Source organism: Schistocerca americana, chromosome 3 (genome assembly GCF_021461395.2).
Source record: "Schistocerca americana isolate TAMUIC-IGC-003095 chromosome 3, iqSchAmer2.1, whole genome shotgun sequence".
NCBI classification, from domain to species: Eukaryota; Metazoa; Arthropoda; class Insecta; order Orthoptera; family Acrididae; genus Schistocerca; species Schistocerca americana.
This window is the reverse complement of record NC_060121.1, coordinates 565,860,730-565,885,787: the sequence shown is the minus strand read 5'-3', so window position 1 is coordinate 565,885,787 and position 25,058 is coordinate 565,860,730. Positions and strand designations below refer to the sequence as shown.

General features: G+C 37.4%; 1 protein-coding gene across 4 annotated transcripts in view; it reads left to right on the top strand.

Moving 5' to 3' along the window:
* Positions 1-25,058, top strand: part of LOC124605431 (cytochrome P450 9e2-like) — a 121,604-nt gene that overhangs the window by 91,433 nt on the left and 5,113 nt on the right. For all 4 annotated transcript variants that reach the window (XM_047137096.1, XM_047137094.1, XM_047137095.1 and 1 more), the window contains exons 4-7: positions 617-861; positions 2,956-3,106; positions 23,231-23,452; positions 23,794-24,045. In XM_047137096.1, the coding sequence (XP_046993052.1) occupies positions 617-861; positions 2,956-3,106; positions 23,231-23,452; positions 23,794-24,045 (870 nt within the window). The remainder of the gene's footprint in view (positions 1-616; positions 862-2,955; positions 3,107-23,230; positions 23,453-23,793; positions 24,046-25,058) is intronic.

Below are 25,058 nucleotides of genomic sequence, written 5' to 3'. Positions count from 1 at the left end.
ACATGAGGCCTTACAAACTGATATCTTGGAACTTCACACAAGACATACAACTTGCATGCTTTCAGCTGAAGTTGATGGTTGGCCACTTCGTGTTAAGTCACTGACAAGTCTTACATTTCTGAATTTGTGTTACTGTTCCTGAGTGCAAATAAATCATCAGGAGGTATCTAAAATTTCTTTTGCATTGTTGTTAGTGACTGTATTTCGTGATATGAGAGGATACAGTTAATTTGTTTCCCTTTACAAAGTTATAAGGTTTTTTCAGCATTGAAACTGTAACTGAACAGAAAAAAAGTAGAAAAAAAATGTGTTTACTTTTCAAATGGCACTAGTTTCATATCTAAATCTTACATATAGCAACTATAAATAAAGTTTGTAAACAAGGGAAGGCTTTGATCATTGTGTGTGTAGCTAAATCTGGGACTGCAACTGTATTACATTTCAGTATAGAAAAATAATCTGTTGACATAGCAGAGTCTAATGAGTGCTAGTGTAGTATTTGCAGTCACATCAATAATGTAAGTATTAGCACACACTAGGTAGTATAAAATACGTATTATTGAAATATGAGTCTCCTCATTCATATTATTAGTATTTGTCTTCATTTATATTTCAGATGTTACAGATAATAACAATGAGTTTGAAATGAAAGATCTCTTTGGAAGGTTCACAATGGACGTTATTGCAACTTGTGCATTTGGTGTGCAGTGTGACTCGCTGAAGGACCCAAATGATGAGTTTGTGAAAACAGCTTCAGAATTCAATGACATTTCTGTTTTGGACAGAGTTATCATACTTGCTGTACTTTTTATTTTCCCACCACTGCTGAAGTACCTACCAGTGTCCTTCTTCAATGAAAAGGTAAAGAAAAACAATGTATCAGCATTATCAATCTGCCTCACTTTGAAAAGTTTATAGAAATCATATTTGTACTTGTAATACTTTGGAAAATATAGAAGTTTGAAAATGAATTAATCATTTACAATAGCACTGTTCAGCCAGACAGGAGTATGTCTTTCCTCTAAATTATTGGGGATGTGATGCATACCCAGAAGAAGTTGATCTATGTTATTAAAATCAAACAGTCTCTAGACATAAATTTTTCTTGTAGGAATCCATCTTTAGCATTGATAATATGTAATGAGAAGATGGGAAACATGAAATCACTATTATGATGACACTAATTTATGGTGCAATAAATAGCCAAGTTCTCATTAATTACTGTTACTGGGGCAGACTGTAAAGAAGTGGGAAGTCACTCAGGTGACATGGTGAGATCCTCAAGGATCTTAGTTTCTCCTTGTCCTTTACAACAGGTGGGTCCCTGAGATTGTGGTGACTGAAAGACCTGCTGCTCCTTTCTGACCTTAACCAACATATCCATCTTTCTTCCATAAAGCTATAGTTAATAGTTACAAAAGCTAGGATTAGTGTTTTCACTTTTATGTGTGTCTATCAGCAGTACTGGAATTTGCCCCCTGACGGTCAGTACTTATCAGCCATTCTGCTATGGTTGTCAATAGAAACATTAACTATTTGATATAACTGAAGAAGCAGCAGCTTTTCTCAAAGTAGTAAAAAAATGGTTCAAATGACTCTAAGCACTATGGGACTTAACATCTGAGGTCATCGGTCCCCTAGATTTAGAACTACTTAAACCTAAGGACATCACACACATCCATGCCCGAGGCAGGATTCAAACCTGTGACCATAGCAGCAGCGCGGTTCTGGACTGAAGCGCCTAGATCCGCTCGGCCACAGTGGCCGGCAAAGTATTAAAATTCCTTATGATTGTCTTATTAACACAATTTCTAATAGGTGTTGAATTTTGTTATCAAGTACTGAACATCCCTTCCACATCCATAAAGGTTCCTCTATATGATATGACCTACAGAACATGATGATTGAGTGAACTCTTTATAATTTCTGGCAAATATGTCCTTGTACCCAGTAACCAGGGGTGGGATTTCACTTTTACAAGTAAAAATTCTTGCAGGCATGTATTAAATGAAACAGAAGAGAAAGTGAACAAAGCTAAGAAACTGAGGGCAGGTAGGAAGTGGGGCACAAATAATCCAGCAAGAAGGTGAAGAGAAATTCATCAGAAGGAAAATAAAGTGCATCCTACTGCACTGAACTATTTTCAGCAAATATATTAACAATTTCATAGAGACTTTCAATTATGAAACTTCCTGGCAGATTAATACTGTGTGCTGGATCAAGACTCGAACTCATGAAAGGCATAGGTCTCAAGTTTGAGTCTCAGTCTGGCACACAGTTTTAATCTGCCAGGAAGTTTTGTATCAGCCCTCACTCTGCTGCAGAGTGAAAATTTCATTCTGGAGAGTTTTAATTGTATTCTTAAATTTCCACGGTTTTGCCTTTCACAGGCAAGTGCTTTAACAACATATTGTTATGTTTTTATGTATCTCTGGATGGAGAAGTCAAAGAGTTTGTACATGCTATCAGAGATTTTTTGATCTGTGCTGTGGAATGGGAATTCTGTATTAAAAATCAAGATTTGAACAAGTCAATAGTTACAAAGCAGTGCTTAACAAACAAATAAAGAATTACATGAAAAGTGGAATTCATTTGAGAAAATTAGAATTACAAAGAGACAGAATGGTGGCTGATATTTACCTTCAGAAGGCAAAATTCTAGTACTGTCAATACACTTATTTAAAACTGAAAAAACTATTCCTAGGTTCCTGAACTATTTGAGCCTTAGGGCAAGGCAAGGATCTGATGATACACAAATCCTTCAGACCAATTTCTCTACTGAACTCAGTAAGATATTTGAAAAACTATTACGCAAAATACTGCAACATGGGGTCATGCCTCTCCAGTTTTTGTTCTTTAACTGACCTTCAGAATCACATTGCAGTTACTTCTACTATCAGTATTTGTGTAATTTATTTATTTGAAGTTTTTGTTTATTTCCATTATTTGTTTTAGTCCATAGCTTTTCTCGCAAAAGTGGTCCAAGATACAAAAGATTATCGTAAGAATAATGAAAGTGCAAGGAGGAATGACTTCTTGCAATTGGTTTTGGATGCTGCTGCGAAGGAAAATGAAGACATAAAAGAGCAGCGTATCCAGGAATCAGGTAAGCTAACAGCATTATTTGATTTATAGATTTTTTCAGTGGCTTGATGATTCTACATTCTGCTTCATCTACATCTACATGGTTACTCTGCAATTCACACTTAAGTGCCTGGCAGAGGGTTCATCAAACCATTTTCATACTAATTCTCTACCATTCTACTCTCAAATGGCACGTGGGAAAAAAGAACACGTAAATCTTTCCGTTTGAGCTCTGATTTCTCTTATTTTATTATGATGATCATTTCTCCATATGTAGGTGAGTGTCAATAAATTATTTTCACATTTGGAAGAGAAAGTTGGTGATTGAAATTTCGTAAATAGAGCTCACCACAAAGAAAACCACCTTTGTTTCAGTGACTGCCACCCCAACTCGCGTATCATATCAGTGACACTCTCACCCCTATTGCACGATAACACAAAATGAGCTGCCTTCCTTGCACTCTTTCGATGTCCTCCGTCAGTCCTGCCTGGGTAAGGACCCCATACCATGCAGCAATATTCCAGCAGAGGATGGACAAGTGTAATGTTGGCTGTCTCTTTAGTGGGTTTGATGCATCTTCTAAGTGTTCTGCCAACAAAGCGCAGTCTTTGTTTCACCTTCTGCACAATATTATCTATGTGGTCTTTCCAATTTAAGTTGCTTGTAATTTTAATTCTAGGTATTTAGTCGAATTGATAGTCCTTAGATTTGTGCAATTTATCGTATACCCAAAATTTATCAGATTTCTTTTAGTACCCATGTGGATGACCTCACACCTTTGTTTGTTTAGAGCCAATTGCCACTTTTCACACCACTCAGAAATTCTCTCTACATCATTTTCCAATTGGAATTGATCATCTGATGATTTTTCTAGACGGTAAATTACAGCATCATATGCAAACAATCTAAGGGGGCTGCTCAGATTATCACCTAGATCATTTATGTAAATCAGGAACAGCTGAGATCCTATGAAACTACCTTGCAGAATGCCAGATATCACTTCTGTTCTACTCGATGATTTACTGTCTATCACTATGAACTGTGACCTCTCTGAGAGGAAATCATGAATCCAGTCACACAACTGAGATACGCACGCAGTTTGATTAATAGTTGCTTGTGAGGAACGGTATCAAAATCCTTTGGTAAATTTAGGAATATGGAATTGATCTGAAATCCCTTGATGACAGCACTCATTACTTCATGGGAATAAAGAGCTAGCTGTGTTGCACAAGAACAATATTTTCTGAATCCGTGTTGGTTATGTATCAATAAGTCATTTTCTTCAAGGTGATTAATAATGTTCGAATACAGTATATGCTCCAAATATTAATGCAAATTGAGGTCGGTAAAAGGGGCTGTAATTCTTTGGGCTACTCCTATTTCCTTTCTTGAATATTTGTGTGACCTGTGCTACTTTCCAGTCTTTAGGAACAGACCTTTCATCAAGTGAGCAGTTGTATATGATTGCTAAGAAAGGCGTTATTGTATCTGCGTACTCTGAAAGGAACCTAGTTGGTATACCATCTGGACCGGAAGACTTGCCTTTCTTAAGTGATTTGATTTGTTTCGCAACACCTAAGATATCTACTTTTATGTCACTCATGCTAAGAGCTGTTCTGGTTTCGAATTCTGGATTATTTACTTTGTCTTCTTTTGTGAAGGAATTATGGAAAACTTTATTTAGTAACTCTGCTTTAGTGGCACCATCATCGGTAACATTTCCATTGCTATTGTGCAGTGATGACATGGACTGTTTTTGCCACTGGTGTACATTACATACAACCAGAAGCTCTTTGGGTTTTCTACCATATTTTGAAACAATGTTTCACTGTGGAAACTATTAAAAGCATCTTGCACTGATGTCTGCACTAAATTTCGAGCTTCTGTGAAACTTAGCCAGTCCTCGGGATTTTGCATTCTTCTGAATTTGGCATGCTTTTTTGTTGCTTCTGCAACAGTGTTCTGATGTGTTTGTGTACCATGGTGAATCAGTCCCGTCTCTTATTAACTTATGCGGTATGAATGTATCTATTGCTGTTGATACTGTATCTTTGAATTTGAGCCATATCTGGTCTACACTTACATAATTAGTTTGGAAGGACTGGAGACTCTGCCTTAGGAAGGCATCAAGTGAATTTTTATCTGCTGTTTTAAGTAGATATATTTTGCATTTATTTTTAGTGGTTTTGGTTAATATGGTCTTGAGCCTCGCTACATGGACTTTGTGTTCACTAATCTCTGTATTCGTCATGATGCTCTCTATTAGATCAGGATTATTTGTGGCTAAGAGGTCAAGTGTGTTTTTGCAACCATTTACAATTTATGTGGGCTCATGAACTAATTGTTCAAAGTAATTCTCAGAGAAAGCATTTAGTACAATTTCAGAAGATGTTTTCTGTCCCCCACCGGCTTTGAACACGTATTTTCGCCAACAAATCGAGGGTAGATTGAAATCTCCACCAATTATAACTGTATGAGTGGGGTACTTATTTGTAATGAGATTCAAGTTTTCTTTGAACCATTCAGCTATTATACCATCTACTTGGAGAACAGCAACTGATGGAGTGAAGATCTTTTTCTCCAAACCCCTCCCCTCCCTTTCCACTTCATGCTCTTTGGATTCAAGTTCCAAATATCCCAAAATTTTTCTTTTGGATGTGATGGTTTCCTGAGACACTGTGTAACCATGTTTATCCACATGAAGATCAGTTTTGGACATCAATGGCTGTATCTTAAAATGAATGCCCAGCTATAAACCAACCCTACATAAAAGACAACTCCCCTATTTTGAAGAGACTTCTTGATACATTTTTATTTTTAACTCCTGGGTCACCCAAAACTAGACTTTATTTGTGCCATAACATGCATGTGCACACGCAAAATACTGTTTACAAGAAATCCTCACAGCATGAAATCTGAGGATAGATCTGGGTCATAAACAGTGGGTGATAGTTTCCTGTGACACTGTGTAACCATGTTCATCCATATGATGATCAGTTTTAGAGATCAATGGCTGTATGTTAAAATATATGCACAGATATAAGCCAACCCTGAATAAAAGATAAAGATATTTCACAATCAGAGTCCACACAATAAATTCTAAGCAGGATTATGATGGTGGCTAGTAGATAATACTTTCATCTGAGTCCATACACAGGCATGGTTGAATGTTATGTGGACAATGGGCAATGACTGACATCCAGACAAACTCCTATAAAAACTAATCTGGCAGTAGGCATGCTTATATGGGCAACTGCTTATGGTTAAATGGCAAATGTTTGGAGGCACAGACCACTAGTGGCATTGCTTCCATAGGGTTCTGGTGTCTACCAGTGTGATCCTGCTGACCCATGCTTATAGACAGTGTAGCTAGGTTACACACTGCTGGATTCATTGAGTATGTCATTAACAAATTTTGACTAATCAAAATTATAAACTATTTTACTGATGCAAAAAAGTTAACACTACTTATTGTATACTTGTGCACTTTATTGACTGTCCACAGTTTGCTAATACAAAAAGAAATACATTGATCGAAATGTTGGTACATGATGCAAAAATCAAATGCTGATATCCTGCCCTGTGAGCTGAGTCACATACACAGTGTCGTCAGGAACAATGGTTGCAACAAACACCAAATAAATGAGTAGTTCTCAAGTAAGAAGAACATTAAGATCACTGATGAGATGCAGGAAAAGACGTTTGCATTTTTACTGTTCTGTGGCTCTGTGTTGGACAAGTTAAATTCCCTGCTGAGAGACACAAAATGAAACCAGTCAGCAAGCCTGCATTGAAAATCTAGCAATCATTGAGACTAGTTAAAGATGTAGTAGGTCTTGAAACACCTGTGGTGCACTAAATACCCCAGAGTGTGGCCAGTCTTATGTCAGACGAACACCATGCACTGTACAAAAATGCAAGATGAATCAAGAAGTAAACAAAAGAATGGTTTTCCTGCATTTTTATTTTCACAGCATCTTTTTACTTTCTATCATAACCATCATCATCACATCACCATCATTTATAATCCTGGTGCTATTTCTTCCTTCCTGACACTCCTCTCATATTATGTCATCTTCTGAGTCATCCTTGGCATCAGATTCACAGAACTTTCTGAATCCTTTCACCTGAGAGTCTGCTCGAGGCAGTAATGATGTATATTGAAGGTTTCTTTAACTGTCCTCATTATTGAGGGCATGGTATTTTTGAAGAAGCCACTCACTATAAAACTGTCACAGGTTAGTCTTGAAAGGCCTTTTCACAACAACCATTACTTGAAGTTGTGTAATAAAATCAGATTTATTATTAGATCTGTGTTATTCTTTGATATCAGATCCTTAACTTTTTAGATAGGCTGACCTGTGAAAGAATTCAGCACCAACAGTCTGCTTCTGTTAAGCAAATGGCCTAGTATTGTGTTCCAAACAACCATCAGCCAATCTAACATCAGATTGTTAGTCATCCTTTCCATCTCATCATGTCTGAAGCTAAGATCTTCATCCAGTTTCTCGTTTGATATGGTTTTACTGTGGAGAGCTACATAGGTTGACTTCATCCTGCTGACTTCCAGGGCACTGTTACTCTTTCCTTTTCATTGCCAGGACATCTTATAGGAATAATTTTAATGCCATTCATGTTGAAACATTTAACAGCATAACAAAATAAACAGTGTTGTCCATGTGGTCTAGAAAGCAGTCATGTAGTTTCCTTAGACTGATTGTATGACACTAAAACACAAGCAGATTTTCATCAAACACTGCAGGCAGTCACCAAGATAGCTGAAACATAAGCCGCAGTATCATCATCATCATCCTAATAATCATCATCACGCATCACTCCCATGGTGAATTCTTCACCACATGCAATTTGAAAATTTCTCTTTGTCAGCAGCACCTTCATTTGCATAGCCTTACGTGTACTGAACAACCTGCTGCTATTATTCATGAAATCTTTCCTCTTTGAGCCCATCGAAGTTAAATGTGTAACATTCGCATTCTTAATTTATTCTTCATCTGAGGGCAGCAGACATAGAAATGAATCATGTACTGAGATTACTCAACTGCATAAATGTATTGGGTAGACATAATTAGAGTGCAGCTACTCAAGGAGATCCAGTGAGGGCTGTGATTGTCAAATGGCAGCGAAACTTGGTAGATACACTAATGCGTTAATGGAGAACTGATTTACACTGGAAAAAAAAAAAAATAAATAAATAAAATAAAAATAACGGTTCCAATTTGGTGACTGGGTGCAGATCTGGAGATGTGAATATAAGAAAGACATATAGACATGTTCACTTTGCTGAAGTGATGTGTTGCAAGGGTATTTAGGACTGACGGATGATTTTTTTTGTCAATTATTGAAGCACATTTATTTTAATGTAGTTTGGAAAGTGGGACAATTTTGACCACCAGGTGCAAATCTGGTGATTTATAGCGTCTCATTAGTGACCCTGGCACTCGTATAGAACAAATTGTGTAAGCGGTAGTTAATAATGAAATCGATATTATGTCTTTCTCACTTGTTTGATATTTTCTACCCATGATACATTCATAATCCTTTACACATTGAAATGTTTTCTGGGTATTTGCATGACAGTTTTCGCTGGGCAGTGCATAACATTAGCCAGAGGATAGCTTGCTAATGTCAGAACACCTTTTCCTGTTTACCTGTGTCTTGCCTTGAAAAAATCTTTCTCTCTCTCTCTCCAAATCAGCATCCAGCTATACTGTGTATGCTTCATATAACTGATTTCTTCACCTATCTGGTGTGTTGCTGAGTACTGAGAACTCAACAACAGACTGCTTCTCTGTACATTATTAAATGAGAGAATTTTTTCTTTTGTAAACCACATATATTAGAATGGCTCTTTAAACACAAGAGACACTTCAGACAGTTCTCTCTCACCTTGACAAGTATATTTCTACGCCATTCACAATGAACTGAGTTACATGAGTGTTCACAGCAGCCCTACTCTGGAACTTGCTTTTTTCTGTGACTTTCTTATGCATTCCATGGAGGCCAGCATAATTCCAAGGTTGGGATTAACGAACAATGGACTAGGAAGATCAGTTTGCAGCAACAGGATATTCAAAAGTCCAGAAACACATTGTGCTCCTAGAAGATCCTCAAGACCAATAAAACCCAGAGTTCAAAGTGACATGTTTTTGTGGGAAAGTAAAGCAACTAACTAATTCCCAGGCCTGGATAAAAACAACTTGCCAAGCCAGCTAGTTAAAACAACAGAAGCTGTGGCATCAACTGCAGACTCTTCAGCATCACTTACTCAATCAAATGTGGTGGAGTATACAACTCCAGTTACTGCAACACCAGGCAGTTCGGCAACTCCTCGGACTGTACAGAGCAAGAAGGCACCTCAACAGCTACCTTGACAACTAGACACACAGAAGCCAGGTTTGGTAGTGGATCGAGAAATGCAAGATCACCAAAGAACAGGAACACTTTTAATGCCTGGATCCAGAACTTATGTAAGTGACCCAACTCAGTGCATTTTAAAGGAAGATAATCAGAGTGACCAGTTAAAAATACCACTAAGGCTCATGCACCTAAACATACAGTAACTCAGAAATAAACTTAATATATTACAGGTTTTTGTAAATGAACAGTCACCTCATATAGTAGTGCTAACTGAGCATGGATTAAAATCTGATGAAATTATTTACTGTAAAGTAGAGGGCTACTCCTTAGCAAATAGTTATTGTAGACAGCAACATAAGGGTGATGGTGTGGCAGTTTACATTAGTGAGAATCTCGAGTACGAGAAAATAAACTATGTAGACCAGTACAACAAAGAAGGCTTGATTGAAGTGACAGGCATTGAAGTCCACACCAAAGAGTGTAGAGAGGTTATGAGAAAACATAAAGTCATTGGGATTTATCATCCACCAAAGGCTGATGTAGTTCGCTTCATAGACATATTTAGTAGAGTAGTGGGACGTTGTGGTCCCAGTGACCTAACTATACTTGGTGATCTGAATATTGAGACAAAATCTTCCAGTTTGTGTAATATGAGGTTAATAGACACTCTTAACCCATATAATCTCATAATTGTAGTAAATAGTGATACCAGGGAAACAAAGTCCCCATCTAGCAGAATTGATTACGTTATACTGCGTAAACATATTAAAGACAGTGTTAGGTGCTGGAATATGGATTTTCACTACTCAGACTACAAATGCCAGCTTGTAGAGTATGTAAACACAAGCATCCCAAAAATGACAAAAGTTATTGAAAATAAAAGAATCCTAAAAGAGGGTAACATCCTTGCCCTAAGAAATAAATTAGGTATAGAGGACTGGGATCTGGTTTACCAGACTGAAGGATCTGAAAACAAATGGGCCAAATTCTATGATACTATGCTAAGACACTTTGACAGATGCTGCCCTGTTAAGAAAATACAAAGAGTGTTCACCCATAACCAAAGTGCAAAAACCAACAGACGGATACTTCCAGCAAATATGATAAAACTCAGGCAAAACATCCAGGACCTGGATGTGTTACACAAGTCAACAAACCTGCAGGTTTTTAAGGCCAAGTACAACAAAGCCAAGAAAATCTTTAAGAAAGAGCTTTCAAATCTAAGAAAACAGATATACAGCAGTGAAATAGCTCAATCAGACAATATAGCCAAGACCTCATGGAGAATTGTAAATCAATTTCACAAAGACACTCCGAAACCAGAAACTGAAATTGTAATTGTAAGACATGAAGGAAACACAATTGAAGATCCTAATAAAGTCTGCAATGTTTTCTATATATGTATATAAACAAAGATGATGTGACTTACCAAACAAAAGCCAGGCACGTCGATAGACACACAAACAAACACAAACATACACACAAAATTCAAGCTTTCATAACAAACTGTTGCCTCATCAGGAAAGAGGGAAGGAGAGGGAAAGACGAAAGGATGTGGGTTTTAAGGGAGAGGGTAAGGAGTCATTCCAATCCCGGGAGCGGAAAGACTTACCTTAGGGGGAAAAAAGGACGGGTATACACTCGCGCACACACACACATATCCATCCACACATACACAGATACAAGCAGACATTTGTAAAGGCAAAGAGTTTGGGCAGAGATGTCAGTCGAGGCGGAAGTAAAGAGGCAAAGATGTTGTTGAAAGACAGGTGAGGTATGAGCGGCGGCAACTTGAAATTAGCGGAGGTTGAGGCCTGGCGGATAATAAGGAGGGAGGATGTACTGAAGGGCAAGTTCCCATCTACGGAGTTCTGACAGGTTGGTGTTAGTGGGAAGTATCCAGATAACCCGGACGGTGTAACACTGTGCCAAGATGTGCTGGCCGTGCACCAAGGCATGTTTAGCCACAGGGTGATCCTCATTACCAACAAACACTGTCTGCCTGTGTCCATTCATGCGAATGGACAGTTTGTTGCTGGTCATTCCCACATAGAATGCATCACAGTGTAAGGCAGGTCAGTTGGTAAATCACGTGGGTGCTTTCACACGTGGCTCTGCCTTTGATCGTGCACACCTTCTGGGTTACAGGACTGGAGTAGGTGGTGGTGGGAGGGTGCATTGGACAGGTTTTACACCAGGGCGGTTACAAGGGTAGGAGCCAGAGGGTAAGGAAGGTGGTTTGGGGATTTCATAGGGATGAACTAGGAGGTTACGAAGGTTAGGTGGACGGCGGAAAGACACTCTTGGTGGAGTGGGGAGGATTTCATGAAGGATGGATCTCATTTCAGGGCAGGATTTGAGGAAGTTGTATCCCTGCTGGAGAGCCACATTCAGAGTCTGATCCAGTCCCAGAAAGTATCCTGTCACAAGTGGGGCACTTTTGTGGTTCTTCTGTGGGAGGTCCTGGGTTTGAGGGGATGAGGAAGTGGCTCTGGTTATGATACATGTCTGCTTGTGTCTGTATATGTGTGGATGGATATGTGTGTGTGTGTGTGCGCGAGTGTATACCCGTCCTTTTTTCCCCCTAAGGCAAGTCTTTCCGCTCCCGGGATTGGAATGACTCCTTACCCTCTCCCTTAAAACCCACTTCCTTTTGTCTTTCCCTGTCCTTACCTCTTTCCTGATGAGGCAACAGTTTGTTGCGAAAGCTTGAATTTTGTGTGTATGTTTGTGTTTGTTTGTGTGTCTATTGACGTGCCAGCGCTTTCGTTTGGTAAGTCACATCATCTTTGTTTTTTTTAATATATATATATATATATATATATATATATATATATATATATATATATATATATATATATATATATATATATATAGTTGTGTAAAATCTGAATATTTGTAATAGGTACAATGTAACACCCAATATTGTGCCTTATTAGGTACAATGGTACATTTGTATCATGTATATGTAATCACATATGTATATATGACTGTACTAAAGTTGTAAAAAAATGCTACGACGTTTGCAAAAGACACCAGTTGGTGCCTCCATGCAAAAAAATACAATAAATAAATAAAATAAATAAACATAGAAAACATTATGTGAAGCAAGTTTGGTGAAATGTGAGTTGCCGCCAGCTTCACTCCATCCAGTAACAATGCCGTCTCCCTTACCATTCATTCAACATGTACATACAGAAAAACTCCATGCTCAATAGGCATGTCCCACTTTCCAACAAACTTCATTAAATAAATGTGCTTCAGTAGTCAACATTCATCATTCATTAGTCGTAAATATCCTGTGCAGCACATCACTTCAATGACATGGAAACATTTTTATACATCTTTCTTGCATTCACATTGCCAGATTTGCACCCAGTGGCCAAAATTGAAACTAATTTTTTGCTGGCACAAATTGGTTCTGCATTAATGCATTAGAATATCTACAAACTTTTACTGACACATGATAATTACAGCCCACAGTTGACAAATGTGGTACCTGCACCTTAATTATAATTATCTGGTATTTTACCCCTAGTGACAGTGATGCAGAATGATATAACTTTTTGCTATTGACGTCCCGTAGGAGTGATACCATATAGGCTTGCTATACCTTTATTTTGTGTTTTCTGTTGAATACCAGTTTGATCAGAACTGGTAACAAATAAAATTTTGGTTTATAAGCAGATTTTGATGTTTTGTCTCTTTTAAATATCCTCTTGCTGACAGATGTCACTGTTTTTTATGACATACAATATTGAGCTCAGTTACAATCTCACTGCATTCTGGTGAAATATGTTACTTGTTGAGGCAAATGTAGTCCGCTAGGTCTGATAAACAGAAGATATCTGTGGAGTACATGTCAATGGATAAATAGTTGATGAAATGAGTGAACACGTCACTATACTAACCAACACATGGTTGGTGTAGTACAGTTATATGATTTATATTGTCCATTGGTAATGGTCCCAGAGTCCACCAACCACACGATTGCTGAAATTTATAGATAACTTGCACCTTCATCAGCACAGTGTTCATTTGGAAGGGGACGCCACATTATGACATCACAAATGGGCACATATAAGTAATAAAAAGAGAGAGTGAGTAGTCAGTCAGATGGACAGTAGAAACAAATTGAGAAGAGAATTTTGAAATGAGCTGGAGATAATGAGAAATAGCTACACTCTTATACTGAATCATGGGTGTCTTATAATACAGAAAGACCATAATTTGTTGATTGTCTAAACATTTGAGCCTCTACAGTTACAAGAAATGAACATTGACTAATTGTATCATATGCTAATGTTCAGAAGCAATTGCTCTGCTGGTCATTTTTCAGCATTTGTAAGGCACTTTGAGTAATAAATTAAATAAAGGAGGTGAAACACCAGACTCTCCTTATAAATCAAAATTTGTTACCAGTTCTGATCTGTGTTAAATAATTTTGTTACCTTAATTGTTCAAACAATCCCCAGAAGAATCTCTATGTTCACCGAAGCTGCACGATATAACCATGAATAATTTCTTCCTCTTACTTTTGCAAATGCTACATTGTGGAAGCAGTGAATGGATTCACCACTGCTTTTGTTCTTGTACACTGTACCAAATATTCGGTCACAGTGCACTTCTCTGCAGTGTGGTGATGGCTGAAGTCATGCAAGTACAGACTGATGTGTAAAGGTTTCCTGTAGATGCTATTGTCAAGGCGTATTACATACATCATCTGTGCTTGCACACAATCAGATGCCATCACCTGACACAGAAGTACTCTAATAGAAACATTGGTACATGGTGCAAGAATGTTATAGATGCTGATACATTGCTCCGTGAGCTGCGCCACCTACACAAGGTTCTCAGTAACAATGGCTACAACCAACACCAAATAAATGAGTTGTCCTCAAGTTAAGAATCACTGTAAGATCACTAATGAGATGCAGGAGAAGAAGTTTGTATTTTTACTGTTTCGTGGCTCTGTGGTGGGTAAGTTAAACTGCCTGCTGACAGACACAAAATGAAGTCAATTAGCAAGCCTCCATTAAAAAGCTGGTAGTCACTGAAATCAGTTAAAGATGCAGTAGGTCTTAAAACACCAGGGATGTACTAAATACCCCGGAGTGCGGCCAGTCTTATGTCAGACAAAGTGTGTGCACTGTTACAAAAATGCAAGAAGAATCAAGGGAGGTTTTATTGCCTATGCTACCCTGAAAAATCTGCTCTAGCTGAGCATGCACTAGAAAGCACTGTATCAAATTTGACAACACCTCTCTCATGGCTTGCTTTGATAGCTTCTGGGATGGTGTAATGAAAAACACATTGAAAAAATACTGTCAACACACTTATTAGAGTTGGTGGACTACAGTTCAGTCTGGTGTGAAATGGGGTCCATCGATTGTGAGTTTGAAGTGGGCACATCAAATATGGAATTCACGTATGCCCCTATTTGGCAATTCAGTCTGTTGGTAAACTCACGTGGGAGCATCACTCTTGGTGAGGTAGGGGCCTTTCTCAGAAGAACGCTTCAGTTGCCCTAAAGGGACGCCAAAAATCAGTTGCCCCTATCCTGTCCAGCAGTGTAGCACAGTGTGTAGTGATTTAAGTTGATTCCATTTGTGCGATTTTAGTGCAAATGTGCACAATGCAAAGAAGAGATATTTTTGGAGTAAATAGAATTCATTTGCCTCTAATGTAATTACAGCTTGTATTAAAGAATTGGTGCAAAAAGAACTGTTGTCTAGTATTGTCAGTCCCAAACAAATGGCTTCAATTTGTATAAAAATCAGCCTTGATACAATGGGACACATTGGAAAGAAACATGAAAAATGAAACACATGGTTTACAGGAGTTGCCAAGGAAGTGTGCTAAGAATTTTGGGAGGAAACCCATAATTATAGACAGCTTTACAAAACTGGTAATTCTGCTGATGATGGAGAACTTTCACATAAATAAAAAAATAGTGCTGACATCACGCAAACTACTTATTGCTGTAAAACAAAAAATCAAATTTCATTGGCAGAAAGATATTTCACACAAGACATGGCACGAAATGAGATTTACCTGGAAGAGATTTGTAAGTAAAAGAAAAATTCTGGTAGAGAGAACTGAGCTAATTGACTGGTGATGCAAATAATTGATATAAGTAAGGAAATTAAGAGAGCAACATGGAAATTACTTTGCTGTCAGGGTCCTGGCATTGATAACAATGTGGACAATTTTAATGGAAGCAAGAGGATTACTGTGGTGAATACTGGATCTAATGTGGGGTTTATTTATCATTGTTATCATTTTCAAAATATTTCCAATTGTGTCAGAGCTTTTTCTAGTTCCCAAAAAACTTCTGGAACTTTATCTTTGGGATAGCTTGTAGCTCTTGAATAGCTTGTAGTTCTCTTAGTGATGTGTTTTTAATCTTATTTATACTTCTAAAAGACTGCCCTTCGAGGTTTTCTTTGTTTTTGGAAAGATAAAAAAAAGTCATATGAAGCACATATGGAAACTAGAGCAATACTGTTGTTCTTGTGGCCTTCAGTCCTGAGACTGATTTGATGCAGCTCTCAGAGCAATACCTTAGTAGAGCAATATTACGGTATTGTTTTTGGTGCAAAATTTATGAGCCTACAATGAAATGTGATTAGATTCATTATTGTGGTGCAAAAACCAAGAAATGCTCCATTACAAATCTGTTCTTCTGATTGCTTCATGCAAAAAGTGTTGTAAGTAGTAGTCCTTATCATTCATTTCACCTTGAGGTAAGAACTCATGGTCCACCAGTTGTTAAAAACTATGAGCATAACCTTCACATTGATCACACTCCAATCTTGGCAAGCCAGAATGCTTCCAATTGGACAATTGAGCATAAGTTTCAACGTGCTTAGTGTCAACATCATATCCATCAACTCATGTTTTGTCACCTATTATGACCTATTGTTGATTTGATCCAATGACTGCTGAGCATCTTGCATTTGCCATTGTTTTTGTTCATAAATCGTCAGTTTTGGAACATTCCTCCAAAACAGTTTTGTGGCATGAGTCAGCTGATATGCCTCCATCATCAGTGACTTCTCTGACTGAGATTCAGCGATGTTTCACAGTAGTTTTTTAATTTTTGTGACCATTTTATTGAGCGATGTGCTGGGGCACCTAGGGCAAAAGAAAGAGGAATATTCAATTATCAGTATGAGTTGGTGGCTTTGACTGGTGACAGAGGAAACATGCAAAAAACATCAGTAAACTATGTGGCAGGTACAATATAATGTGATACTGGTGGCAATTTTTTTCAAATGGGAAAGGCTACAGATACGTCTGTCACCACAACCAGGTTCTTTTTAGTTTCACATTAAACTGAGTTTGCCAACTCACAACCAAACTACTACTTTCCAACCTAGCCCAAACCTCGTACAAAGTTACAGATAAGTCCGTCACCAAACCAGTTTTCTTTTCTTTCCTTTTTTACAGTCATTTGCTTTGTCAAATGATGACAGAACTGTGAATATATGTACCAAGAGGTGACATGACAACAGCCATTAACATTAAGTCAATGATCAAAACCAATGACTTGTACAGAATATTCCTCTTGACCCTCCAGAGCTTGGTCATCTGCAACACCTTCACAGTTTTCTTCGAAATAGTTATAGCACCCGTAAATTCTTGTTCCACTCAGATCAGATGCACCACCATAAGATACATTTGGTTAAAGTTACATATTGGGCCCCCCTTGCATTTTTCAGTGTGGCCCAGGTGTAAACATGGCTTTGCTACCAATCAGTTTGTTACCAAAACCAGGTTTTCTGCTTAGCTAACTCACAACCAAATTGCAATCTTCCAATCTAATCTTGACCTCGGGGTGTGCTACAGATCAGTCAGTCTCCACAATCAAGATTTCATAGGGGGTAGGGGGTCAGTATTTAACATTTCTGAAACCTTGATGAACTTTATTCTGTTGTTGTAGCAAAACATAATACAAATTCTCAGATTCATTTTTAAACAAAATAAATAATCGCCATTACTGCTAAAACACCAGTAAAATTTCTGAAAGCTGACAATAGGCATGCTTACCAGCACAATGACAAAAGAGTTATGCGAATTGGACTAATACAACACATGAAATTACAAATCCCCCATTACTTTTTAAACACTCCTCATGTAGTAAGAACTGTGTTTCAATGCAGCCCTTCAAAGAAAACTACCTCTTAGCAGAAATACAATATAAGAATAAGACTTAAATTTTACAGAATAACTGCACTATGTTGTGTTCAGAATCCTATCACAATACATCCATAATTTTAAAATGACATGGTTGATGAACATGCATTCAGCGTAATCCATTTCACTTCAGGCAGGGGGGGGTTTACCTTCATATTTTGGATGTTACTGAATTTAGCATACGTTAAAATCCAGGAGTACGTAAGAAACATGTATTTTTTTGTTTTCTCCAAAAACATTCCTGCCTCGAGATACAGGCATCCAGAGATGACACTGTGAACACCATTCTGAAGATGCGAATTTCAGAAAAAAAATTTTAAATGTTGTATCTCTGTAACAAATCTAGATATTTTGTTAGAGTTTTTTATTTGAAAGCTAATTGCTTTATGATTACAATGGTATCCTCCGTCTGGACACATCTGTCAAAGTTCTTTTACTCTAGCCTTTTGAATTTTTTTAATAATTTACAGAATTTTTTTTTTTTTCTAAAATGCCAATCCAGAAAAGTTTGATTTTTTTCTGTTGGTTAGTACCATGTAGTGCTACATTCTCTGTAAAGGAGAGCTTCCACTTTTAAGTTGGACACGTTTTATTTAAAAAAAATCATTTTTTTAAACTTTCAAGGGTAAAGTATGTCTTCACTGAAGTTGTTTCTTACTAACTTCTTTGTTACAATGTTTATTCCTATTGTATTTGTTGCAGTTATTTCTTGTCACTTTCTTTGCTCCAGTTATTTCTTTTTACTTTTATTGTTGCAGATATTTCTTACACTTTGTTGTTTTTTGCCAGCTTCTTTGTCGTGGTTGTTCACTACAAGTTTCTATATTGTAATTGTTCAGAGTTGATTTGTTTACTGAAGAGGCTTCTAAGAAATCTGAGACCATCCAGTGAGTTCTGTGTTTTCATGAGGAATTTTCCAGTTGACACAGTTGCAGTGTGTTTTGTGAAAAGGACTGTTTGAAATGTCTTCTGACTGGGCCCACAGGAGAGTGAAGTGTGCTATTCGGATATCTGTAAAAGAGTGTTGTATAAGACAAACCAAAAAACAGACTTTGTTCAGGTTGGGAATAAGTGTTCTCATTTGAAGACTCTGTTTCAAATTGAAGATGTTTCCAGTGACCACTTTTTGTGTTCTAAATGTTTTGACAGAATAACAACAATAGTATCTGAGCAAGTTGAAGCCTCCCATGGTGCAGATGATGCAGATTTTGCATCAATAGAGGAAGAATTAAATACCCTGAATCAGTCAACTACAGAGGTAGGTGTTAGTGCTGTTAAGAAACCGTGGTCAGTGAAGGTGAGTCATAAGCTCTATGCGTCAAGGAATCACAGAGAAATTAATAAAGCTACGGATGAACACACTACAGGAAAACTGACCACACTCTTCAAAGTAAAAATTCCATCTTCAGAAGGAAATGAACCAAAGCACGCTTGCACCTCTTGCCAGAAATTTTTGACAAATATCAATTCAGCTGTTGAATATTATACATTCTACAGTGAAAAGGTGCAAGTATTAACGATTATTCCACAAACATTTTCAAAGAAAAAGTTTTGAACCATGTTCCAATCAGTACATAGTAGACAAATCAAGAAATGTGAGGTCAGTAAAAGGAGTCTTTGGAAGACCAGATCCCTATTATGGTCATCCTGTAGAAGCACCTCAAGTTCAGACAGTGCAGTTACTTTATCTGGAAAATAAGTGGGACTGTTCTTGCCAGAGTGCCAACAAAAAATACACTATAACTGTTACAGTTGAAAGTTGATGTCTGTTTATGTGTGTACTGTGCAAATTTTGAACTTTGTGTGGTAGCTTTGAAGAAATTACTGGAGCACGTGACATATGACACCTTAGTTGGGCATGTGAAGTCATTAGTAGTCTGTGACGTAAGGCAAGAGACTTCTTTGTTTCAAGAATGGGGTGACTGCCCTGGAAAGGGAGGACTGTCTTTACAGGCACTTGGCCTGGAAGACATAGCAGATACCTCTGCATAAATTACATATGCAACATGGGAGGAAAATAAACTAATTAAGGAAACTGTTGCCTTTGACAGTTTCATTGACAAACTTCGTAAATGGTCAGTGCAAGCAGTAACACAGCAGCATCTGGTTGCAACAACAACACATTGCAGAAGTGAAAGGGTGTGTACAGGCTGAAGAACTATGTTATGCTTTGCTAGCAATGTGCAAAATTCTTCAACTGCAAACAGGGGCAGAGAAGATCATCATTATCTCTGATGGTGCTCCTAGATATTTAAAAAATTGTTACTAGCTGTTTGAATTGAGCAAGTCACTTGTGCCAACTGACTGGGTATAAAGTGCTACTGGTCACGAGAAGGGGCCTTGTGATGGTTTGGAGGACTGCTGAAGCACCATGCTACAAAACATAATCTTTCCAGACCAAATACAGCTGTGATTCACAGTGCTGAGGATTTTGTGAGAGTCATGAAATCTTACACATCCACAGCCCTCATTCTTTTGTCCAAAGAGGAAATTGAAGAATTCTGTGAGCAGAAAAAAGAAGAATGGTCCAAACAAACTACTCCTGTGAAAGGAATTCAGAAGGCACATTTTTGGACTCAAAGTGATGGGTGAACTCATACTGCAGGCACTTTAAAGAGCAAGAAAGAAGAAATTTAGTTCGTTCAGCCAACACCTCAGAAACAGCAGGATAATATTCAGATTCACAATGTGAGAAGGGGAATGTTTGTGGCATGTGTGGCTGGTGGATTGCAGAGATTATAGACACTAATTATGAGTTAAATGAAATTGTAGTGAACTTTATGCTACCACATGGACCAGCTGCTGGATACAGGTTTCCAACTGAAGGATAGCAATAACGCCATCAGTGCCCACTTCCTGTTCACAATGTTTCGAAGACTGTAAGCACTCCATTTCCTATTGGTTCAACAGGAAGGCATCAGTCTACATCAAAGGAAGATAATGAAGCAGTGGAACACATTTTTAGTTCATTGACTGGCTAATTTCAGTACTAAACAGAGTGCACAGAAGTTGTATATATTGAAACCTTTAAGTCTTTGGACCTTTCACATACATTTTGGAACCATTTAAAATGATTCAAAAATGTGTCTCTTACTCATCTTTCAAAACTAAAATTGTGTTAAATAAGGGTAGGTTTTGATTTTTCTGAGGCTGTTATTTGATAAGGTTTTATGGTTCAAATGGCTCTGAGCACTATGGGACTTAACATCTATGGTCATCAGTCCCCTAGAACTTAGAACTACTTAAACCTAACTAACCTAAGGACAGCACACAACACCCAGTCATCACGAAGCAGAGAAAATCCCTGACCCCGCCGGGAATCGAACCCGGGACCCCGGGCGTGGGAAGCAAGAATGCTACCACACGACCACGAGCTGCGGACATAAGGTTTTATGTATGGCAAAAATTTCAGTTGTTTATAAAACCTGTTCAACCTAAAAGTGGAAGCTCTCCTTTTCAGGGAATTTAGAACCCTACAGAATTAATCAACAGGAAAAAAATCAAAATTTTATGGATTGGCATTCCTGAACAATTTTTTTTTTCATAAATTATAAAAAAAAGTTCAGAACACTATAGTAAATGCTTTGACAGGTAAGTCCAAATGGAGGATTTCTCTGTAATCATAAGGCAGTCACCTTTCAAATAAAAAAAAAACCAACAAAATATATAGAAGTGTTTCAGAGATACAGCATTTTAAAATTTTTTCAAAATTCGAATCTTCAAAATGGTATGCACAGTGTCATCTTTGGAGAGCTGTATCTTGGAGCAGAATTTTTTTTGGAGAAAACAAAAAAAAAAGTTTTCCTTACTTTTTCTTCATTTTAACATATGCTAAATTCAATAACATCCGAGACTACGAAGGTAGGATTTTTTTCCTAGCTTGCCTGAATTGATATGGACTATGCCATTCATATGAACAGGTATTTAGTTCTACATTTGTAGTACATATATGAATCCTAACTTGTGACTTCTGTTCCTGTGTGAATGTGATGTACTGTACAATACAGTGTTTTGGAAGAGGGGAATCATCTTCTGTATTCCATAATGCATTTACCTAAAGCTAGGCACTATCTGGAGTGTCTGCACTCTGTCTCCCCACAGATTTAAAGCTGGTATAACTGTGTTAAACAGCATATAGAAGCACTTTGTGACATATCTGGATGGGCAGCGCAGTGACTCGCTCCCTTGCTTATGATTTTGCTGACAGACTATACCGTCACCAGTGACATCATGGCCAGCAGTCATAGTATATATATGTGTGTGTACAAGTAGCCCGTCAGCAGTCACTCAACTTTACAGTGGTCAAGGAGCTCTAGTTTGAAAGCTCATGGTATTTCAACTACTTGATAAGGCTGGAAGCCCAAGAACATTTTATTCGAAGTCAGCACTTGGAAACTCTCCATTGTTACAAAGTGCTGTGTGTCTTTCATTCAGTACTGTGCTCTCATAGATTTCATTTTTATTGTCTGCAGAAAGTCGTGCAAACTTGGTAAACCTTTAAAAGAATAATATTTGGTGGTATTTGTTGTATAAGTCAGCTCATTCATTTTCAACAGTTAATAACAAGTGGCAGAATTTGTATGAACTATACTTCTTTTGAAAGTGATTTGTATGGGTGATGGTCCCAAAACTCTAACAATGGGTAGAAATAAAGAGAATGTGCTGAGTGTGGTACTGGATGATGGGCTGTTAAATAAGTGACACCATATGCATTTCAAACATATGTAACATACAGTTTGCATGAATAATTAACTATAGCAAGTTTTGTGCAAGTTGAGTAATAGATTTGTTGAATTATGACCAAATACTAATTTCTTAGCAATGTTTGGACCATTTTAAAATCAATTTGATTTTGGCAATAAGTTTGTTAATTAGTGATCGGACATGAGACCACCATTTCAGACCAGAAATGGCAAACCAGTGGAGCAATGAGTTGGTGGGAAGCCCCTGACTCTGCACTGAAAAAGGTAATCACCATTATCTGTTGGAATGATTAAGGAATTATTCTTGATGATTTTCTTGCAAAGGAAAAAACAGTAGCTTGCTAATATAATGTAAGTCATCTTCGTGAACAAGGTGGAAAATATGAGATTAGACCACGAATGGAAAAAAAAAATCTTTCTTTAAGACAATACAGCTGCCCAAAAATAGCCTTTCAGTTAGTAGTTTAAACTGTGAATTGTTGGAACATCAGCTGATTTTGCACTGTGACTTCCATGCATGTACATGACTATAGAACCTTGTGGCTGAGAGACTTCTTTTTCCCAATGAAGAGGTCATGGCAGCTATAGATGAATATTTTGCAGGCCTCCAGAAATACACTTCAGTTACGAAATATGCTCAGTGGAATAAGCTAGTGAGATTACAGTAACTCAAAGTCACATTTTTGCCAAAAGAAAAGCAAATCTGTGTAATGCTGAAAAATTTTCATCTTGCCCATATTTTTAGATTTTGGAAATAATGACTTGTTTATTGTTGCATTGCATATTCCCTATTTTATTGATTTAGATTTGAACAAATTAAAAATATTAAACCCAGTTGAATGCCTGTTTGTTTCATTGTTTCCAGTGATGACAGATGATAAAATAGTTGCTCAGTCAGTTTTATTTCTTCTTGCTGGCTATGAGACTTCAAGTACACTCCTTTCTTATGCCAGCTATGAATTGGCTCTAAGCCCTGATGTTCAGGAAAAGGCTAGAAATGAAGTGAAGAAGGTTTTGTCAAAATATGGAGGCGTATGCACATATGAAGCACTGAATGAGATGAATTATCTTGAAAATGTGTTGTCAGGTAAGTAATGTACTTCATTAAATGTGTTTCTTCCATTATATTCTTATGGTAGACATATCCATAGAGTGTGAAATACACCTGTTTTGTGAGTACTGGTGGAATAATGTGTGACATTGAACTGAATCTCATTCATTAGGAAACTGCTGCATGTCAGTTTTTATGTAATTAATCACTCCACACAGATATTCTGCAACAGTAATATTACATAGAATGCAGCAATCAGTGTTCTCTTGTAATTTCAATTTCTTGGGTGATGATTGTGGAAGACAATTACAAGATTGTTTTCATTATACAAAGACAGAATGGATCTATTTTAAAAAATCTGATTAATTTGATCACAGAGGCCCTGCGCATGCATCCTCCAGTGGCAAGGATTGACAGGATGTGCACCAAACCTTACACAATACCAGGCACAGATGTGAAGATTGATGTGGGAGATAGTGTGTCCATACCAGTCATGGGATTGCATTATGATCCACAGTACTACCCAGATCCATATAAATTTGATCCAGACAGATTTGTGGCAGAAGAGAAACTAAAACGCCCTTCACATGTATATCTGCCATTTGGTGGTGGTCCAAGGAACTGTATTGGTGAGTAAAAAAAGAGGGTAACTTTTTTATCTGTTCTTTCTATGCAAAGAGTTCTCAAAAGTTGAGACAGAATCATTTAAATAATGGTTAATTATTGTTTGTATAACAAACTCATAATTTGTTTTGTTCCATGGTGGTTGTTTTTGAAGTAGAGTGTGCATTTGATGCTGTTGTAGACTTGTTGCAAACTGTTGGTACTGCTGCTGTGAAAGTCTAAAGCATTTTATTTCAATCATTGTACCAGATTATGACCCTTTTTTATATTCCTTCAGTATCTTTTTTTCCAGCTGCAGCAAAGAGAATTAGATCAAAGTGAGAAAGAAAGAAACAGATAGAGAATAATTCACACTTATCTCATAATAGTCCTCCAGTACCATAAATCCTGTGATTATTACAGCTAGATTTTATTTTTGGACTTTGGTTGTGTCATGTTTTTCTAAGGGTAGTCCTACTATTGCTCCTTTCGTAATCAGTGTGGATAGGATATAAAAACTATTCCAATCAAATTACTTGATTTCAGAGTGTTCAGGCATACACATCACACGCTATGCCCTTTTTCTCTTCCTTTACTTCATTCTGTCAAGCTTTTCAACGGTTCAACATCTTAAAAGAGCTCCAGCCATCAGCATCTCACTCTGGTGTTAATCCTTTCGCCATACTCGACGAACTGAGTTTCGCTTGCCTGGCAGCACTGGGCTGCACGCTCGACAAACGGAGCTCAGGTAAACAGTTGGCAACATTCAGGAGGCTCTGCAAAGTGTATTTAGAATTTTACACCAGATGCAAGAGTCTACTTGAAATTTTCACATTCATTTTCAATGATAGTTTGTCAATAATAATAATTAATGAGTTGAAAAAATATGCTGAACAGTTTGTAAGTTCACATGTTGGTGCATTGAAACAATGATTACAGTACACAGATGGGTACCAACCAAAATTGAAATTTCTATTATTTATTCACAATGTTATTCCTACAGGGCTTAGTTCAGAAACTGTATTTTAATGTATTACTT